Source organism: Malaclemys terrapin, chromosome 3 (genome assembly GCF_027887155.1).
Source record: "Malaclemys terrapin pileata isolate rMalTer1 chromosome 3, rMalTer1.hap1, whole genome shotgun sequence".
NCBI classification, from domain to species: Eukaryota; Metazoa; Chordata; order Testudines; family Emydidae; genus Malaclemys; species Malaclemys terrapin.
This window is the reverse complement of record NC_071507.1, coordinates 126043582-126061959: the sequence shown is the minus strand read 5'-3', so window position 1 is coordinate 126061959 and position 18378 is coordinate 126043582. Positions and strand designations below refer to the sequence as shown.

Sequence of the window (18378 nt, the reverse complement as noted above, 5' to 3'; positions counted from 1 at the left end):
ATATTTTTAGAGTATTGTTAATTTTATCACTGTGCACTATCCTGGGAAATATCCTGGCTTGCCTTCCTCCCCCACAATATCATCATTTTATACCATGCAGCATGTTTTAGAGTACATGTGGTATTCACTTTGCTGGGGAATGGGGCCTTATAGTAACAAAATGCTACTCAAAGGTGACTTTGCTTATTTTTGTGTTTACTTCAATAACTCGTTATCTAATGTTTGTACGATATTATATTAACATTGCAGATTTCAGCCATCTATTATCTACATCTGAACTGCATAGATTAAACAACAAATGATTAAACAAAACATTAAAAGCGAAGACAAAGTGAAGTGTAGAATGGGAACACAGATGGCCCATTACTGCCAAAGCAATGAGATAATGTATTTGGTTATATATAGTTCCACTGAAACCCCATGAGTCTGATTGAACTTTAGCAAATTGTAACATATCAATCAGAATTCAATGAGTATGTCGACAAAATACTGGATAAAGGAGAAAGGAGTTGATATTTATTTGGACTTTCTGCTGTTAAAGAAACTAAATAGCTGTTGATGAGATGTGAATAATTGTCAAGGGTTAGAAACTGGCTTATAGACAAACAAAATAAGAATTAATGGTCATTAATTAATTTTCAGTATAGCAAAGGTTTGGCAGCCTGAAGTTCCGTGCTAGGGCCAGTGTTAATATATTTACTAGACATCTGAAAAATGGGGAGAAATGTAAGTTAACAAAATTTGCAGGCAACACAGATAATTAGGTTGGCTGAAAAGACTTCGGCAAGTCTGGTTTCAGACACAGCTGGAAAAAGGAATAAGGGAGAAAAATAATTAACCATTTCACGACTTCCCCCAAAATATTCTAAAAATGGGTGATTTACTTGGGAGGAAGGGGGGTTATTTCAAGCTAGTTCACCCATCCCTAATAGACATGAGAAGAGGGAATCTTGTTTCTGGAAGCATGTTATTGAAGAAAAACTCATGGCATTATCACAACAGTATTATTTACAGTGGCAACACTCATGCTATAATAGAAACATACTTCAGTTGCTTGTAGACTGTGAAGACTTGATTTGGCAGGCTATTGGCACCATGGCTTTCAAAAAGACAATGATGTTATTAAAATTCAAGCAGTAAAGTTTGTTTCAGTGCTGGCAGATGGCTACTGCTGCAGCAGCAACAACAGCACATTATATTGCAGGTCTGTGCATCAAGAATAGCTATTAGTATTTTGTCTTTGGTGATGGTGGAGGTTTTAATAAAAATATCCATTTAGAATCCAATGGCTGTTGCCTATCAGACTAAACACCAGATTTTAATCTGTACATACAAAAGAAGTGGGAAAACAGTAGTACTAGATAGTCCCCAATAAAGAACTGCAGCATGTTCTAGAATCCACTGCTCCTCAGCTATTGCTAATAACTGTTACAAACTGCTGTTAGTTTGATTCTGGCCTTTTGTAGGACCACACAGCAAGGATGCTGTATTCACGCTGCCCCAACACACAACAGAGACTGAAGAATTGAAACCTCAGCTCCGACTTCTGCTTTCTCACTTCGGTGTCTGCTATGATACGGAGAATCTCAAGAACTCTGCTAATGAGATGGAGCTTTTTTCCCTGGTAACTGAAGAATTACAAAATGATATGAGGTTTGGCAGGAGAACACAAGTATTGTAGGTTGTATTGCATTACAGGAATAGTGTGAATTCTGTGTTCTTGGTAGGAAGCACATTTATATAGAGAGCAGTAAAAGGCCTGTATAGCTTCCCTTATAAACATATTACAGTAATAGCCAAAAAATCCTAGTATTGCTGTTTTTAACATTACTGTTCTTAGTAAAATGAAGGATTCCATAGCTTTATTCTATCCAGTCACCCTCCTGCCCTTTCACACAAGTTCATTTCTCAATTTTTTCCCCTTTAGTTTTAGCATGTATTACAGGCATTAGTTACTACCACTAGGAATCTGGCTTTTACAGGTCATTAATAGTTACTTTAACAAATCCATGCAGGCTAAAAATGACCAGTTTGCGAACAATTTTCTCTATTTTACTACACCTCTACCCCAATGTAATGCGACGCGATATAACACGAGTTCGGATATAACATGGTAAAGCAGTGCTCCGGGGGTGGGGGGCAGGGAGGCTGCGCGCTCTGGCGGATCAAAGCAAGTTCAATATAACACGGTTTCACCTATAATGCGGTAAGATTTTTTTTAGCTCCCGAGGACAGCGTTGTATCGGGGTAGAGGTGTATTTACATGTCCAGGGTGCAGAGCAGGTGCATAATATCAATTCTCTCTAAAGTGTATATTGCCCCTAATAAAATATCCACTTAGGTACATGCTTAAAATTTAGCACGAGTAGTCTCACTCACCTCATTGAGACTAAGCATGTGCAGAAATGATTGCAGGATTGGGCCATATGTAGAATACTTGTACTGTTTGTCAATAGGCAGGTGCCTGTTCCTTTTGGACAGGATTTTCGAAAGTACTCAGGACTGGGCTAACTCCTCTCATTGACGCCAACAGTAAAACTTCCATTAACTTCAACAGAAGGAGAATTAGGCCAATGCTGAGTGCTTTTGAAAATATCACTCTTCCTCTTCGAGGTACCCAAAGTAAGAGCAGGGCAGTTTCATCACCTCTGCTGTAAAGATGTGTGAAGGAAGCATGGAACATTTTGATCCTATCAGTGAGTTCATATGACCAACTGGAAGAGATTAGGACATACTGTAGTTGGTTGTTCAGTGGTTAATATTGGAAACCTGTCCTGTTTTGTGAAACCTGTTGAGAACCTTCTCCATATGCCTTTCAGGTCATCCGGAAATTTCGAAGTGTCTTCAGCAAACAGCAGACAATGAGAACCTTTCCAGTGTATGATGCAGGGGTGCCTGGGGCAGAAAACTGGGGTATTTTAGGACCTAGCATGTCTTTGAAAAAGAGAGCCAGCTGGATTCCTTTTATAAAGGTAAAAATAAGTGATTTATTTTTCCCTTTTTGCTCTGTTGATAAACTGTTGTAACTGCAATTCAGAATGTAGCAAGACGCTTTCAAGCCATTTACTTTTAAAATGACCCAGTAATGACCCATTTTTATTTGTTTTGAAAATTCCAAAACCATGTCTAACTACCGTCATATACACGGGGTCTATTTCTGATTTCACTTCAGGCAAAAAAGTGAATTAAAATGAATGTAATGCATATACCTTATTGTGTATATTGGCTTCTATTCATATACAACATTTAAGTCCTATTTATAAATTTTGCCCTGGCTTGTCTGTCAACCAGATTAAGCCCAAACAAGATCCCTGGCAGCAAAAGCTTTTGGCAAAACTGAAACAATGGAAAAAAGTGGATGAACTATTGCATCTTCAATCAAAGTTTTTAGAGGTAAGTAAATAGACGATTTTAAATATATTCTATTTATTTACCGAGTACTCTCGGGGAACTTTAAATGCCTGGAGAAAGAGCTTGCCTGTGCAAAAAGCTTGTCTCAGGCTTACATTTCAGACTGTAGAGTTCAGACATATGGTACATAAAAAAATCTGCATCAATTTAGTACTGGATCTTCATTTTTTCTTCTCTTTTCCGTGAATATCAAGGATAGGAAAATTTCAAAAGATTCAGAATGCAGGTTGCTTACTTGACTAAGCATTCAAAATTTCCAGAGCATAGTTCAGGTGAAACTCCAGGTATTTACACCTCTTGGGCCTGATTCTGATCTTGCATACAGCAGTTTTACAGTTGATGTCAGTGGCATTACTCCCATCATACACTGTTGTAAACTAGATCTGAATTAAGCCTGAAGAATTTATCTAGAAATCGCACAAGAGTAGGCTCTTTAGTGAAATTGTAGGCACTTATTATCCTGGTAGGGCCTGAAATACCACGAGAATAGCATCTCTCACAGCATTTAGCAGTTTCAGCTTCTAGTTTAATCTAGAACTGGAAAAGAAATATTATGTGAACCTGAAACTCGTAGAGTATGTGTGCATTAATCTTTCATGAGTCTTGTTTCAGAAGACTCTTGAGAGACTTTACTGTAGTATCATATTATTATTAAGGCACTGTTGTAGTGCCTTAATAATATGGCATGATTTGGCATGTGTAATTTCAGGTGGATTTGTTTCTTTTGGGAATGTTTGGTGTGAGGAGACGGGTTTGAAAATTGGGCCTACGATGAGACGCCAATTTCAGTCCTAAATATGGAGCAGCTACAGTCAGTGCATCATATACATCTTTTCTTCTATATCACATCTTTCCATTCCTTAAAGGGATCCATCAGAGTGAAATCTAGTCTTTTTAAAAAGTTTGCAGGTATATAATGAATTGGATGGAGGTGTTAAGCTGCCTTGCTAAATTCCCTAGAACTCATCCCAACTCCTCAAAAAAGGATGGCCTTGCTTTTAGGTTTGCCTTGTGAATCTTAACTCTTGGATATTCGATGTTATTACAATAAGGTTTCTGATATGGAGCAAGTGATTGACGTTCTCCAGGAGCATGCGACAGAAGTGCTAGAGCCAAGTCCAGTGCGATCAAGTTTTGTGACTTCTCACAGCTCAAGACAGCATAACTATGATCGAATCTGGGAGAGAATTTATAGCAACTCAGAGCTCCAGCAGGTATTTTGAAGGGGAAGATCAGGTGAAACTTGTGTAACTATATTATGGACTAGTAACTCTTTATTAGAAAATCTTCATTTTAATCAGTGATGATGAAGAGCCTCTGCATTGAAAGTTTCTGTAGGGAGACCATGAAGTTCCCTATCTTCCAAAACTCGGTCTCCCTCCTAGGATGTTGTTTCTCATAGGGTTGTGGGGTGGGTTTAACAACAGGGAAAAGGGCCAGGTCATGGTAGTTACAGGAGTGTACAGCAGCAGGAAATGAGGAGGAGGGATCAAACAGGTTGATTCAGGTTTCTGGAGGATCTATGAAAGTTCACACCTGAGTCTGACATTAGATTGGCTTGCTTTTTAATTGGGTGAGTATGAGGGCAAATTTGGCAATTGAGAGGGGAAGTTGAATTTGTGGGCTTGGTTTTAAGAAGGTTTCTGTAGTTGGGGAACAGTTCAAAAGGGGATGACATGATTCATCTTCAAAGTTTTAGAGGTAAAGACATGAACAAATTATCTTGGAATTAGTAATGGGGCCCAGTTGTCTTACTGCAAATTCCCCTGAAGCAGCTGCGATATGTGGGGTTTTTTTTTTGCTTCCTCCCCATCCGCAATTCCTGTGACTAATCCCTGAATTTTAATAATATTCAGCTAACTAAGACTTATTGCCCATTCCTCCTTTTGTGTCAGAAATGCAATTAACAGCTTCCACACTAACAACTCTTGGTATATGATGTGATTTTATGTTTTAATCTCTGAACTGCCTACATCTGCAATCAGATGCTTCACTTGACTTGATATTAAGTCTAGTATTGTTTCCTTTTCCGTTGGTGATTGTCCATACAGCACTGAATGATTCTGGAAAATGATGGCTGTAAAGGGGAATCACTTTTCTCAAACTGCCCTATTCTTATGAGGTAAAACCACATCAAGTGTCAAAAAGGGGAACAGCACCAAAACTGTATGAATCTCTTTAAAGTGACGAGCTAAATGCCCAATTTTCTTTTTCTGGCGAGATTGTTTGAGCCCCCTCTTAGAGGCAAGGGGAGCCTCTCAATATATGCCTTTATACACTTATCATTTCATGTGACTGTCTCTCTGATTTGAAGAGACTGGTTGGCACGTCCTGTGAAACCAACTATTGTCAAGCTTATTAAATGTTGTTGTCAGATGTTGAATGGCAATATATGACTTGGAAAGATTGTATCCACACAACAGGAATACAGTCCTGAGAGACCAAAGCCTCAATGGGAACAATGAGTGTCAAGTGCTTTCATCGGTAAGTGCCTAAACAGCCACGTTGGTCCAAGAGAACTATTCTGTGGTTACATCCTTTACCAGTGTCTTCAGGAAACTGCTCCAGACAAGGGTGTAGGTCACCAAGCTATTTGTCACGCTGCCTTGGAAGAAAAATACAACAGTGGCAATTCTCTTGTCTGCATACCAATTCTGCAAGAGCTGAGCTCAACAGTCTGCTTTGGCATCGATCTATCCTTTGCTTGAAAAATCAGAGAAGACCAATAAAATCTCTCATCAGATGCCTTTACTTTTTAATGCAATATTGAACAGAGAATGTGCTGTAATGAAACTCAAGGTCCAAGCTGCATGCAAGACTCCCACTAACTTCAGTGAGTGCAGTGGAGCAGTCAGATTGACTGCAAACCTGAATCCTAACAGCAAGAAAAGAACAGACTCGTAATCCCTTCACTAGCACTGGGTGCGTGGGTGGGTAGTTTAATAAATAAATGCCAGTTTTAACACCAGTGTAACTACATTGACTTCAGGGGAGTAACTCCTGATTTACGCTAGAGAAAGCAAGATTGGAATCAGGCCTTGATGGAGGTGGTGATGGATGGGCAGTACTAGCTATTTTCCTGACTAATCTTTACATTTTTATTTTTATTGTGGGGTTGGAAGGGGCCTAGAAAAACAGACATCACTACAAAGTATTTCAAAGATATTATCTACAGCCCTGAATTGGGGGGAGGGCGGGGGACACTTATACAGTTCCAATCACTATTATAATAGTGTCCTTAGGAGTCTGGGTTTGATCCTTCATTTGTATGTCTGCATGTAGGCTCGGAGGAGGTCCAGATGAGAGAGAATTACTGGACATTCTTCATTAAGTATAAATTAAGGCTTATTCTAATGTTGGCTCCCTTCTTGATTTGAATGGGAAATCTGTGATTTTAGGCCTTTTGAAATTCAGATACAAATAATTGAAATCTACTAAAAATCCGTTAGAATTGTTTCCAGTCATCTTTTTATTTGAGGGATTTACTTGCTGCCAATCTTCTTATGTGTCAGTGCTGATTTTTCCCTTGCTGTAGCTCATGCTAGTCTCCAGTCCGGCAATAAGCTCTCTGCAGTCCACCCCTGGACCTCTGGTTTTTATGATAAGGCCTTTGTATAATGCTGACAACAAGAACGGTCAGCATCTTCTCAAAACCCATTTTTTAACTTTTTTTTAATTATTTTTTTAAACAGGATCAAAACACAGAGGATAATAATCCTGCCGTGGCTATGAATGAGAAGGATATGGAAACGATCAGTCTCAGCAAGAATCCAGGATCTTCCAGGAAGAAGAAAGAAAGAGGGTAAAACTATATTCTTCTTAGTAAAGAAAAATAAATGCTTACACTTGCCCCATCTTCAAAGTGTGACTCTGCCATAAACATTAGTCCTCTCTTCTGTATTTTGTTGTTCTATGCTGCAGGTTTCCATGGAGTTAATTCAATAGGCAGTAGTTCGCTTCTAGACAGGACATGAAAGGGCTTTTTAATTTAGATGGGTTTTAGAAATCAATTCAAGGAACAATGACTTAATTTTCTTCTATCTGGAAAAAGGTATAGTTTCGTAACCACCTTGCAGCTGCTGGGTTTAGATGAGGGCACAGAGGCCAACAATAAGGACCTGATCATGAGGAAAGGAGCCTACTTGTCCGTCCTTTACTTACGTCACCTGAGAATCAGAGAGCTCCAGGTAAAAACAAAAGCCAGTGTCAGAGTTAATTTTTCAAGGGCACAACGTCTGTGTAATCCTACCTAAGCTATAGTAATGTATGTTTATGTATCTCCTTTGTTTCAGCGGGTCTGCCTGGGAATCCTGAACTACTTCAGATCTGTTGAGCGAACTTTAACAATCAGCACCTCAGGTCTCACCCTGCATGCTGGTAATCTAGTCCCCAGTGCTGAAGATACCTGTTGGGTAAATGCTATCAAAGGAGGCATTGGAGTTTCTGGTGGTCTTGGTTCTCACCACTATGTCCATTATACACCAGCTGACTTCAAGGTGATCCATTCAATAACTCTATAAAAAGGTCATCCAAAACATAGATTGAAATAGGAATATGTAATAGGTTCCTCTTTGGTTTTTTTAGTCTTTTTATCTGTCCATTGCAAACTTTGTTGTGATAGCTCAGCAATTTATCCTATCTGAATTGCATTTACCCTCCTCCTTTGATTCTTTACCTGACAACTTTAAGACCTGTTATCTTGTGACCTGTCATGGCCTAAAACTGGGAGGTATATGCAGTTGGTAAGGTTTTCCTATGGGGGAACCCAGCATTCGATTCTAGCCTGGGAACCCTGAGATACCAGACCTTAATACAATGTATGGAAAAAGCTGTTTTAAGTAATACTTTGAAACCTCTAGAAGTATTAGTTACAGGGGTTGGTTTTTTTTAAATCTTCCTCTGAGGTCTGTGTAAGTGGAATGCTGTAACTATGGGACTTGGCTTTACAGGTGAAGGTATACACAAAATCGTTTCAGTAAGATTTTTAAGCATTTTGACATGTGAAAAATTTTTCCCCTCTGTAAAATATGTGGAATACACAGAACACTATTATAATATTATTTATCTATAACAATGTGTTTGTGCTATGAAACCTGTTCAGGGTAAGCTTCAAAACTTGCTGCTGGCTTTACTATTGCCAAGCCAAATTCATGTGCAGTACCATAGCATGTTCCCTGGACATAGAATCATAGAATATCAGGGTTGGAAGGGACCTCAAGAGGTCATCTATAGTCCAACCAAAGCAGGACCAATCCCCAGAGAGATTTTTACCCCAGTTCCCTAAATGGCCCCCTCAAGGATTGACCTCACAACCCTGGGTTTAGCAGGCCAATGCTCAAACCACTGAGCTATCTCTCCCCCCATACTGTGTATATACTGCATTCGCTCTCTCTTTCAGAAAAGTTGGCTCCTTTTTTGCTTGAGAAATACTTCATAGTACCAGTTGGATGAACTACTTCACAGCAGGGTTATGATGAGTTCATTTGCATAAGGTTTCTTTATTTCTCTCTCCTTCTTGCTCAAAATGTGGAAGATGGTGTAAGGAACAACCCTGACCACATTTTTCCCAGCACTCTGTGATCTGGAAAGTGACTGCTAAATACTGTGTGTGTGTCGGGGTGGGGGGAGGGTGTAATTATGAGTTATAGTGAAATAATCAATTTGCTTTCCCAAGATAATTCAAAGGTACTGATGTATACATTTGAACTTCAACTAAAGCCAAGATAAATATTATTTACTAAACCGACAACAGTTCAACTGGCAATGCAATTGGTAGCACATCCTCCAGTGTTTCCCTAACAACAGTTTCTAATATGATTCGTTAACACACTGCAAAGGCTGTCTCTTAGGAAGTTTATAACAATAATATAACTGCATTCCTGGCAGACTAATCTACAGAGCCTCAAGCCTGCTCTGCCTTATTAACTGATTATGCTGTAACTTCAAGCTGGTGGTGCCAAATTTTATAGTTCTCACCCGTCATGTGAGTCCAGTTAGACAAGCTCATGTGTATTATGACTATATCATTTTGATAAGACTGTAATCTGTGAGCTGGGCATTCAGTGTACAGTTAGTACACCACACTGCTGGGCAGGAAACCCAGATTTAAGGCTACCATTACACATTCCAACCTCAGGCTGGTTGGGACTGGAGGCATCAGAAGCATGACACTCAGTTTCAGGATGCAAGGGCATTCAAGAAATATATTGAGTGAAACTAAAAATTCCTCTGGGCTGCATCCCTCCTCCTTCAGTCCCAGGAGTTGGCTTGGAACAGCATTCTCTCATTGGAGGGTACTGTAATCAAGGTAGACAGAGTCAAGTGTAGTGATGCACTGTGGACGGAAGTATGTAAAGGGTGTTAAAATTTACTTTGTAATCCTATGTGGGTTTTGTGGTCTTAGTGCCTCTGAGCAGCTACAGGAGAAAATAACAGGCACAAATAATGGTGGGCACCAGTAACACCACCTAGACACACAGCTACCTGATCTGGAGGCACAGATGTACAGCCGGATTTCTAAAAACCTTATTTGCACCCACAAACAATTGTGGGCATCAAGTTGAGGGCCCGGTTGAGGCTTCTTTAAAATGTGGCTCAAAACCATAAACATTGCAGGGATGCTCCCTGGGTTTTTGTTTTTTTGTTTTTTGAAGGGGGCAGGATTCTCCAGTTTTGTGGGGTTCTCCTCATATTTCGCAATATATTGTGATGACCACTTCCAGACTGAGGTCTAATGGAAAAACAAATAGCAAAGACCAATTGGAAATTGAGGGGGTAGGGTGAAAAAGCAAAATTACAGAGTCTTCCCTCAATTGATGTAGGAATTTCCTTAAAACTTCTGCCTTGTATTGTGCTTCTCACTGTGATATTTGCTCAGTTACTTATCTAAATCAAGCTTAACTTGATTCTGCTACCCTGTTTCCCCGAAAATAAGACATCCTCCGAAAATAAGGCCTACTTACAGTTTTGTCTCTCGTTGTAATATAAGGCATCCCCCCGATAATAAGACCTCCCCGATAATAAGGCATCCACCGATAATAAGGCATTTTTCATTTCTGAAAAATAAGACATCCCCTGAAAATAAGACCTAGCGCATCTTTGGGAGCAAAAATTAATATAAGACACTGTCTTATTTTCGGGGAAACAGGGTATAAAGGATTTTTTAGACTTTAGCAAATTCCCTACCTTGTCACTTCTGAGAGCACTGAAGCTTAATACTTACTTCAGAAATGTAAGTAAAGAACAAAGAGCACAGACTTTTATCAGAAAGAATAAAAGAATGCTAACAAGCTGATCTAATACAACATTTAAATTAAACGTAGGTTTTTGTGGGCATTTACTGGCTGGTGAAATATGAATATTTCTCTAGTCCAGCACAGATCTCTGCAGTTAACATTCTGTTACTACTAAGACAATTAAAGAGCATTGGGCAATGCATTGATTTATTTGGTGTGGTGAGGTTTCCATTAAAATTAATGCCTTGCCTAGGGCAAGTATTCTGCTTTGCCCATCTCTCTTTCTAATGGAGTTTTGGAAGGTATCCAATTGTGAGAGGTAAACTTGTTTGACATCACTGATTTCTTAGGGTCAAGAGGCGGATCTTAGTAAAACCAAAGAGAGGAGGAGGGCTGGCAGTGTTAAGATATTACACTAGAATATTGGACAGTGCAAATTAGGAGGGTGTATTAGACACAGAAAAGTAAAAACAGATTTTGCATATAAATAAAGAATAAGGATCTTGTAAAGCGATATTAAGCAAATACGGTAACTTCTTGCAAGCGGTTCCCCTCACTGCTGTTTCACCCCCTGTGTGAAGGCATGGCATTGCAGATGGTCCCTGCCTCAGTTTACAATAAATAGTTACCAATTCAGAATCTGGTGGTCTGTGCCTTTAAACAAACAAATGTAAAAGCAGGTGTTTTGCTGCAGCACTTTAAGACCAGGACCCAATAAGGCCCTGGGGTTCTAGGTTTACCCTGGGGGTTCCTCCTGTCTCCCAGAGTCACCCAGCACTACAAGAAGCAGACAAGTTTTCTTAACTGGCCTGCTGGCTCCCTCTTGGTTCACGTCACCTTCTGGCCCTTCTAGGCCTCTGGAGGACTAGATCTTACTAGTGGCCTGGCCTGAGCAGGTTTTTCTTAAGCAGAGGTATAAGGGCACCGATGTCTCCAGCAGGGGCCAAAACATCCAGACAGACCATGTCCCTGCTGGATTTAAAAAATAAATTAAAATAAGGCACGGCTGTATGCCAAGGGTTTGTCTACACTGGGGAATTAACTGTCATACCAAATTCCCCATGTGGATACTCTTATTCTAGAAGAAAAGTGCCTTTTTTTTCTCCCCTCCCCCCTCCCGTCTTAGCTTCTACTGCTTTGAAAGCCAGCACCACTACTATTAGTTGCAATATGAAGCTCGTGCCAGGGATGTTACGGAACAGTATTGAATAATGGCACAGTGCCAGAGTAGGTAATCTGGACCAACTCTTTTAAAGATGCTGCTGATTTTAGAGGAATAACAGCTATCGGTAAATGTTAAATTATCCCATTAGTTCAGTACCTGCAAATAAATGTTGTACAATCCAGCACACACACGTCAGTTAATAAGCCACTTCAGAACCTAAATCCTTCAAAATGTTATATAACACAGAAATGCATGACAAGCAATATTACGGAATTGGTAAAGATAAGGAAAACGATAGTTGAAAAGAAGTCTGACAAACTAAATTTTATTTTACTTCTCTTTTGCTTTTTTGTTACAAAGTGGCAGAAAGGTAGAAGACTTTAAAAAAAAGATTGTGAACACCTACGTGAGTGTCATAATTAAGGAAGCCCTTGTCTGATTCATTATTGGTAGAAAAAAATCCTATCTTGAGCTAATCTAACAATTTTGAGGCCTATATTACATTTTGTTGTGTGGTTTTGGGGCATGAAGGCAAAATCCAGCTAATAATGGAAACTCATTTACAACCCATATCACTCCATAACAAAATAGCTTTCATAAGATAGAAGCACAGAAATGTGATATCTTTTCTTGTATAATTTTGATTTATGGCTGTACTTTATTGCTGTTTGGTGACCTGGCAGTCTCCTCTAGGCTCAGGTCTGCTCTTAGATATATTGGTGTGCATCATTGCATGTCTTGTAAAAACTGATTGCTGGTATCACAATGTCGCTTGGGTTTTGCCATTGCACAGGTCCACAGTACACAGTTCATGGAATTTTCTGAGGTGGAAAATCATGATGACTTTTACACCACTCAAGATGGATACATTCACACACAGGACCAGCGAGGAGCTTACATCATGTATGATGTAGCTTTAAAGGACCTGAAGGACCTTGAAAATCAGCTGCTGCTCGTGGCAAGCCAGTACATTGAACAAGATAAAAGTAAGATCAAATGCTGATAGCTCAAAAGCAGGGAGTCAAACTGCACTTACGCTATGACTTTTTTGAAGTGTGGCTATGGACACTGTGCAGAACCATTTTCCGATTGAACATCTGGAGCCTTTCCTACTCATTCTATGTAGGTTTTTATACCACATCCATTACAATAGTGTCCAAGCACTTGGAAAGATTGTCACTTATTGCTGATGCCACTCCAGTGCTCTGCCCACAAGATACACCTGGGACCTCGTTATACTAAACAGAGTTAATGAGGGAAGACAGATTATTGAAGTGGCCTGAGCGTGGGGTGAAAATATGCAACTGAAGGTGACAGGGATGGGCTAGAGGAGGAAAAAGTTTGTAGTTTTTAAACTACTGCTGCTTCTGAAAGTGCTGCTCAAAAGACAGCTCGGGACTTTATGCATCTCCAGCCACTCTTAACCTGCTCTCTGTTGTGGTAAAAACTAAGCTGCCAATTATTTCACATTACAGATTTAGTTTTTTACCATAGGAAATGACTTGAAAGTGACTGGGTTACAAACTGCTGCTGAAAAAGAAACTGTACTTGTGGGGAAATGGAAGGAGGGAGAAGGAGATTAAACAATCAAGGAAACAGAGTGAAGAAACATTAGAAAACTATGAATAAACAGCTACACATGCATATAATTATACATAGTAGAGGAAAAGGTTTCTAATAGTACAGGAGAGGAATTATTTTTAATTGTGGCGGGATATGTTATATGGCCTTCAACACATTTTTTTAAAGCTTTAACTAATACACACCTTTTTAAAATCAATTACACATATTGATGGATAGCAATAAGTCCGGCAAGCTTTAGTAGGCTGGTGTACCTACATCTTGCTTCAGGGCATAAGCCAAGCATTAATGTGGGGGGAGAAGGGGTTAGGAAATATCTTTCTCTGTGGGCAGGTTCCTTCATAACTGCCTTCTGCAGGGGTTTTTAAACCTTCCTCTGAAGCATCTGGCACTGACCACTGTGGGAGATAGGAGGCTGGAAGAGATGGATGACTGTCCTGATCTGGTATGGCAGTTTCTGTGCTTATAAATTGCTTAAATCTTCAGTCTCCCATCTCATCTGAGGTCCATGAATGCACAGCCTGTTGTGGATTATTTTTGTCCTAGTTCTTTACATTCCCATGCCAAAGATCCTGGTTCCAGTCTCTCTGACTGGATCAACAGGGACTGAATGTGATGAGGAGCCAGAGGCTTTGCTATCATAGGCAATAAATACTTTAATGGTAACCCCTTCAACCAGTTCAGGAACAGCAGTGTTGGGTTCAAAATCCTCTTGTCCCGTCCAGTTATCAAAATAAAGGATTGTTGTTGCAATTTGGAGCTGGAGGACAGCCAGTGGAGTGTCACCCATTTGCACTAGGTGTGAATTTGCCCTGAGGAAGTTGAGTATTTCAGATCATTTTGTGGGATTTATCTTTTGTTGACAAAGAAAACTACATTTTTAATGTAATAGCATCCTTTCCAAATGGGGAGAATAAATAAAACTAACTAGGCAGGCAATTTATGAGCTATTCAGACACTTTTGATTTGCTTCTCCATATATTTATTAAGAAATAAAACCATAACCAGGCAGCTGGAATCATTGCTTGTTGGAGGAGTCTCACTGGCTGCCAGTGCAGACCAATGTTTTGTCCCTTTCTTCACACCCAGGGCTAAACTAACTAGAATTGACTTCCTCCAAGAAGAAGTCCTCTGAAAGTAAGACTCTGGTTTCAGCACTGTGAAGAGCTCTCTGCACTACTGTGCCTCCTGCTGGGTATGCAGGTTTCCTTTGTGAGCTCTGAAGTCTTGGGGAGAGGAGGTAGAGATAACTGCAACTAAGATTAAATCCTCTGACAAACTAACAAGTGTACTTTTCAATCTCTTTGGGTTTCTCCTGACTTATGCCTCTTGACCTGGAGTTTCCCAAACACTGCCCATCCCTCTTTTCCCTTTACACCAAACAGCATTTGTTTGAATGTGTGTGTGTGTTTGATGGATCGCACATATTCAAATAAAATATCCCAGACACTTGGTTTTTGCATTTTAGACTGCATAGAGGCCCCCAGAAGCTGTGGAATTTTAAATCTGCTGTCTGGCCTTCTATTCCCTGGTAAAGGTAAAACAGAGTCTCTCTTTTTGTAAATAAATAGGGTGATGTCAAGTTTCAGAAAATTTGGCATGTGTAAATTACTCTAAAACCTATCTTGGCCTGCTTCTGTGTTGTCTCTTGTGTAAGTCCCCTCAGAGTAGTCACCTGTAAGAGCTGCTGACCAGTTGGAGATGCTGAAATTGACAACTGACTAAAAGAGGCATGAAGTCAGCAGTTAAAAAATTTTCTAGTTGATACTAATCTCAAAAGTATCTGTAAGTAAGTCTTCCATTACATGCTTTCAATTATCTCATTCTATAACCTGGTGATGCACATCAGAGGATGTAGAAGATTGCCCTGTGCATATAGCACTATCCACGGGCTTCCCAAAGTGTTGTCATAAATCCCAGAAATTAGGGACAGGCGTAGTTGGTTTTTGTTTGTTTGTTTTTTTAAAGCAAAAACCAAGTGCAATAGTACCTTATCTTAGGAAGAGGGGTGTGTGCATGTGTACTTAAACAGAGATCTTAAAACAAAGGTGTCTCCCATTAAAAACACCAACATCTACTGACTGTTCACTTTCTTTCCTAGGCTACGTGACATACCATCAATCCAGGGATGACAACCTCTTAGCGTGGGCGCATGCATCTGTGGATCGATTTGCGGTGCTGCTTGACATTTGGACTTGTGAAGCTGCTCTCTTAGAGAATAAACGTCAGGTACATCCCCACCCGATGTGGAAACTCTGAAAACTATTAATACAGACCAGTTAATCTCCAATTCATTTTTTTTTATTAATCTTCCAATATGGAAGATTCATATAGTTGACACAACCTGCTACTGCTGGTTATTTTAGAGAACAAGATAGAGATGGTTTTCAATGTTGCTAAACAAATGTTCATGTGTTGCATCACATAGTCGTTGCTAAATATTAATTCTTCTGTCAGTTATGTTATCAGTGTATGAAATGCCATGGATTAATATAAAAGTCTCTCTCACATTTTCAGCAAGCATACCTGCTGGATTGTACATAGAGCAGAACCTTTTCTCACTTGAATTTTGGAGTACTGCAAACTCAAAAATCGACATTACGTGATTTGCTCTTCACTAGAACAGTTGGAAAAACAGAATTTAGGGAAGAGCCAATAGCTTGCAACAGCACTGTACAGAACACCAATGAATACACATGGTCATTCCTGCCCAAAGAGTTTATAATTTGAAAAACTAAGATGAGACAAGAATGGAATAAGAGACCTAGAGGATGATGATTTAAAACTATTTTGTATGGTGTTTAGCACAATGGGGTCTTGGTCCATGTCTAGAGCAGTAATACAAATAATAGATGATGATGATAATAAGAAGTTTATATAGCTGGGAGTGGTGATAGAACTATATTGTGAGGGCATAAAGCCCAGTTCAAGGAAGCATCGATGGATGCTTCTGAAGAGCAGAGTAAAGGCCCTTCTGACACACTTGAATCGCCCATTTCTACTTCATTCTTATTCCCAGCACAGCTCCTCTGCCACATCATAATAGCAGAGAGAGCATAGGGGAGTTTCTGTGTGCCAAGCAAAGAGATTTTAGCAAATAGAAGAACGCTAACTCTCAGAAACCCCCTGGGCATTTGCTGTTGTGGTAGAAGGGGTATGTATACCTATATCCAGTTGTTTACCTCAGCAAGTCTCTATTACTCATATTAGCCCTTCATTGTCTTTGCACTTCTTAAATTGGTTGATACACAATATTTTCAAAAAATTCAAAGTATGTGTTACAGCCATTGCCACATAGGAATATATGGTGTCTCAAGGTGAGACTGGAACTTTCAGGCTGGCAAGGGCATGGAGCTTGGCAGGGGCATAATACTAGTCTACTAGTGTTGAGGAATTAGGATGGTCCAGTGGTTAGGGCCCTAGCCTAGGACTTGTGAGAAATGCGTTTAATTCCTTGGTCTGCCACAGAGGTGACCTTGAGCAAGTTGCGTAGCCTCTCTGCCTGAGTTCCCCATCAATATAATGGGGATAGAAAGACTTCTCACAGGCAGGGCTGGCGCTTCCATTTAGGTGACCTAGGTGATCGCTTAGGGTGCCGGGATTTGGCGGGGGCGGCAATTCGGCAGCAGGGGGTCCTGCCGCGCTCTGGGTTTTTGGCAGCAATTCTGCAGCGGGTCCTTCACTCACTCCAGGATCTGCTGCCGAAGTGCCCCGAAGACTGGGAGTGCGGAAGGACCCCCCTGCCGCAGAATTGCTGCCGCCGACCGGGAGCGCGGAAGGACCCCCGCCTAGGGTGCCAAAAACCCTGACGCCGCTCCTGCTCACAGGGGTGTCATGAGGAGAAGTACATTAAAGATTCTGAAGCTCTTAAGCAGTGTTTAATTTCATATAGATAAAATCTTTGTGCCTCAGGACATACACCAGCCACTAATTGCCTGGGGCTTGGAAGAAACTTCTTACATGGGTAGGTTATTATAGAAATGTCTTAAACTTCTGGTACTGGCTTTTGTCAGAAACAGGATACCATACTAGATAGACTACTGGTATGGTCTGGTCTTGCTTGCCTCTCTGTTGTACTTGAAATCTCTCCATTATCAGCAAAAAATGAATATTTGGCTAGTAAAAAGGAAAACAAGTCCGTGTTACTTGTACTCACTTTTGAATATCCCTTCAGCTTCTAGATGGTTACTTTGAGGCTTACCAGCATGCTCTGGATACAGAGGAAAGATTTGCTTTGGCCCAAGCAATAACTGACGTCATGCACAAACGCCCACGATTTGATCTCAGCCTCAGGTATTTTGTGAACACTTACGATGATGAATGCATCTGCCTCAGGCTTCAGTTGCAGCTGGTGAGAGAGATATTCAGCCAACATGTAAGTAGGGTTTGTTTACAATGTATTCTGTGGGAGAACAGGCGGGTGGAACTGATACTTGAACTGATAACTTCAATTCACTAAGAAGCCTAGAGTGTTCTGGGTATAGATTTGCAATGCTTCTGTTTAAGTTGGGTTGTAACTTCTCAGTATTAATCGAACAATGAAATTGGATGGGTGCTCCATAAATTAAATGCCTATAAATCAACAGCAGAAAGCTGAGACTTGCACTTAAATCACAAAGTGAATGTTGGAAAGATTGCAGAGTTCTATTTAATTTACACACTTTAAAAGACTTCATTTATTGAAATTGGAGACAAAGAGAAGAAAAGCTGAGCAAACTCTGGAAATGTAAAAACTAAAATTAGATTCTGTGGTCACACTAATGCAATGGGAGACTGAGAGCTCATGTCTGAGTGTCTGATGTTGCTCCTCTCCACCACTGAAGAAAATGTAAACAAAAATCATTAATACTTTGTTTTTAAAATGCATTAATGGTATGTCAGATAGTTGTGAAGAGAGTGGAAGCCTTGCCAAGTGATTAAAGTACAAAATGAAGTCATTGTCTGGGGTCTATTCTAAGTACTGCCACACACTTTCTGTGTAGCTTT

At 40.1% G+C, this 18378-nt stretch overlaps 1 protein-coding gene and 1 long non-coding RNA gene across 4 annotated transcripts in view; one reads left to right on the top strand and one right to left on the bottom strand.

The window, feature by feature from the left end:
• Nucleotides 1-18378, top strand: part of LOC128834829 (uncharacterized) — a 118471-nt gene that overhangs the window by 18482 nt on the left and 81611 nt on the right. For all 3 annotated transcript variants that reach the window (XM_054023950.1, XM_054023949.1, XM_054023951.1), the window contains 10 exons: nt 1467-1624; nt 2820-2972; nt 3292-3393; nt 4464-4625; nt 7104-7213; nt 7463-7598; nt 7704-7907; nt 12605-12797; nt 15494-15621; nt 17567-17767. In XM_054023950.1, coding sequence (XP_053879925.1) covers nt 1467-1624; nt 2820-2972; nt 3292-3393; nt 4464-4625; nt 7104-7213; nt 7463-7598; nt 7704-7907; nt 12605-12797; nt 15494-15621; nt 17567-17767 — 1547 coding nt within the window. The remainder of the gene's footprint in view (nt 1-1466; nt 1625-2819; nt 2973-3291; nt 3394-4463; nt 4626-7103; nt 7214-7462; nt 7599-7703; nt 7908-12604; nt 12798-15493; nt 15622-17566; nt 17768-18378) is intronic.
• On the bottom strand, nt 9161-17654 carry LOC128834832 (uncharacterized). The gene is made up of 4 exons (XR_008444495.1): nt 17549-17654; nt 15508-15654; nt 10374-10466; nt 9161-9707 (listed from the first exon to the last, which is right to left on the bottom strand). It is a non-coding gene; the product is annotated as an uncharacterized LOC128834832 (long non-coding RNA).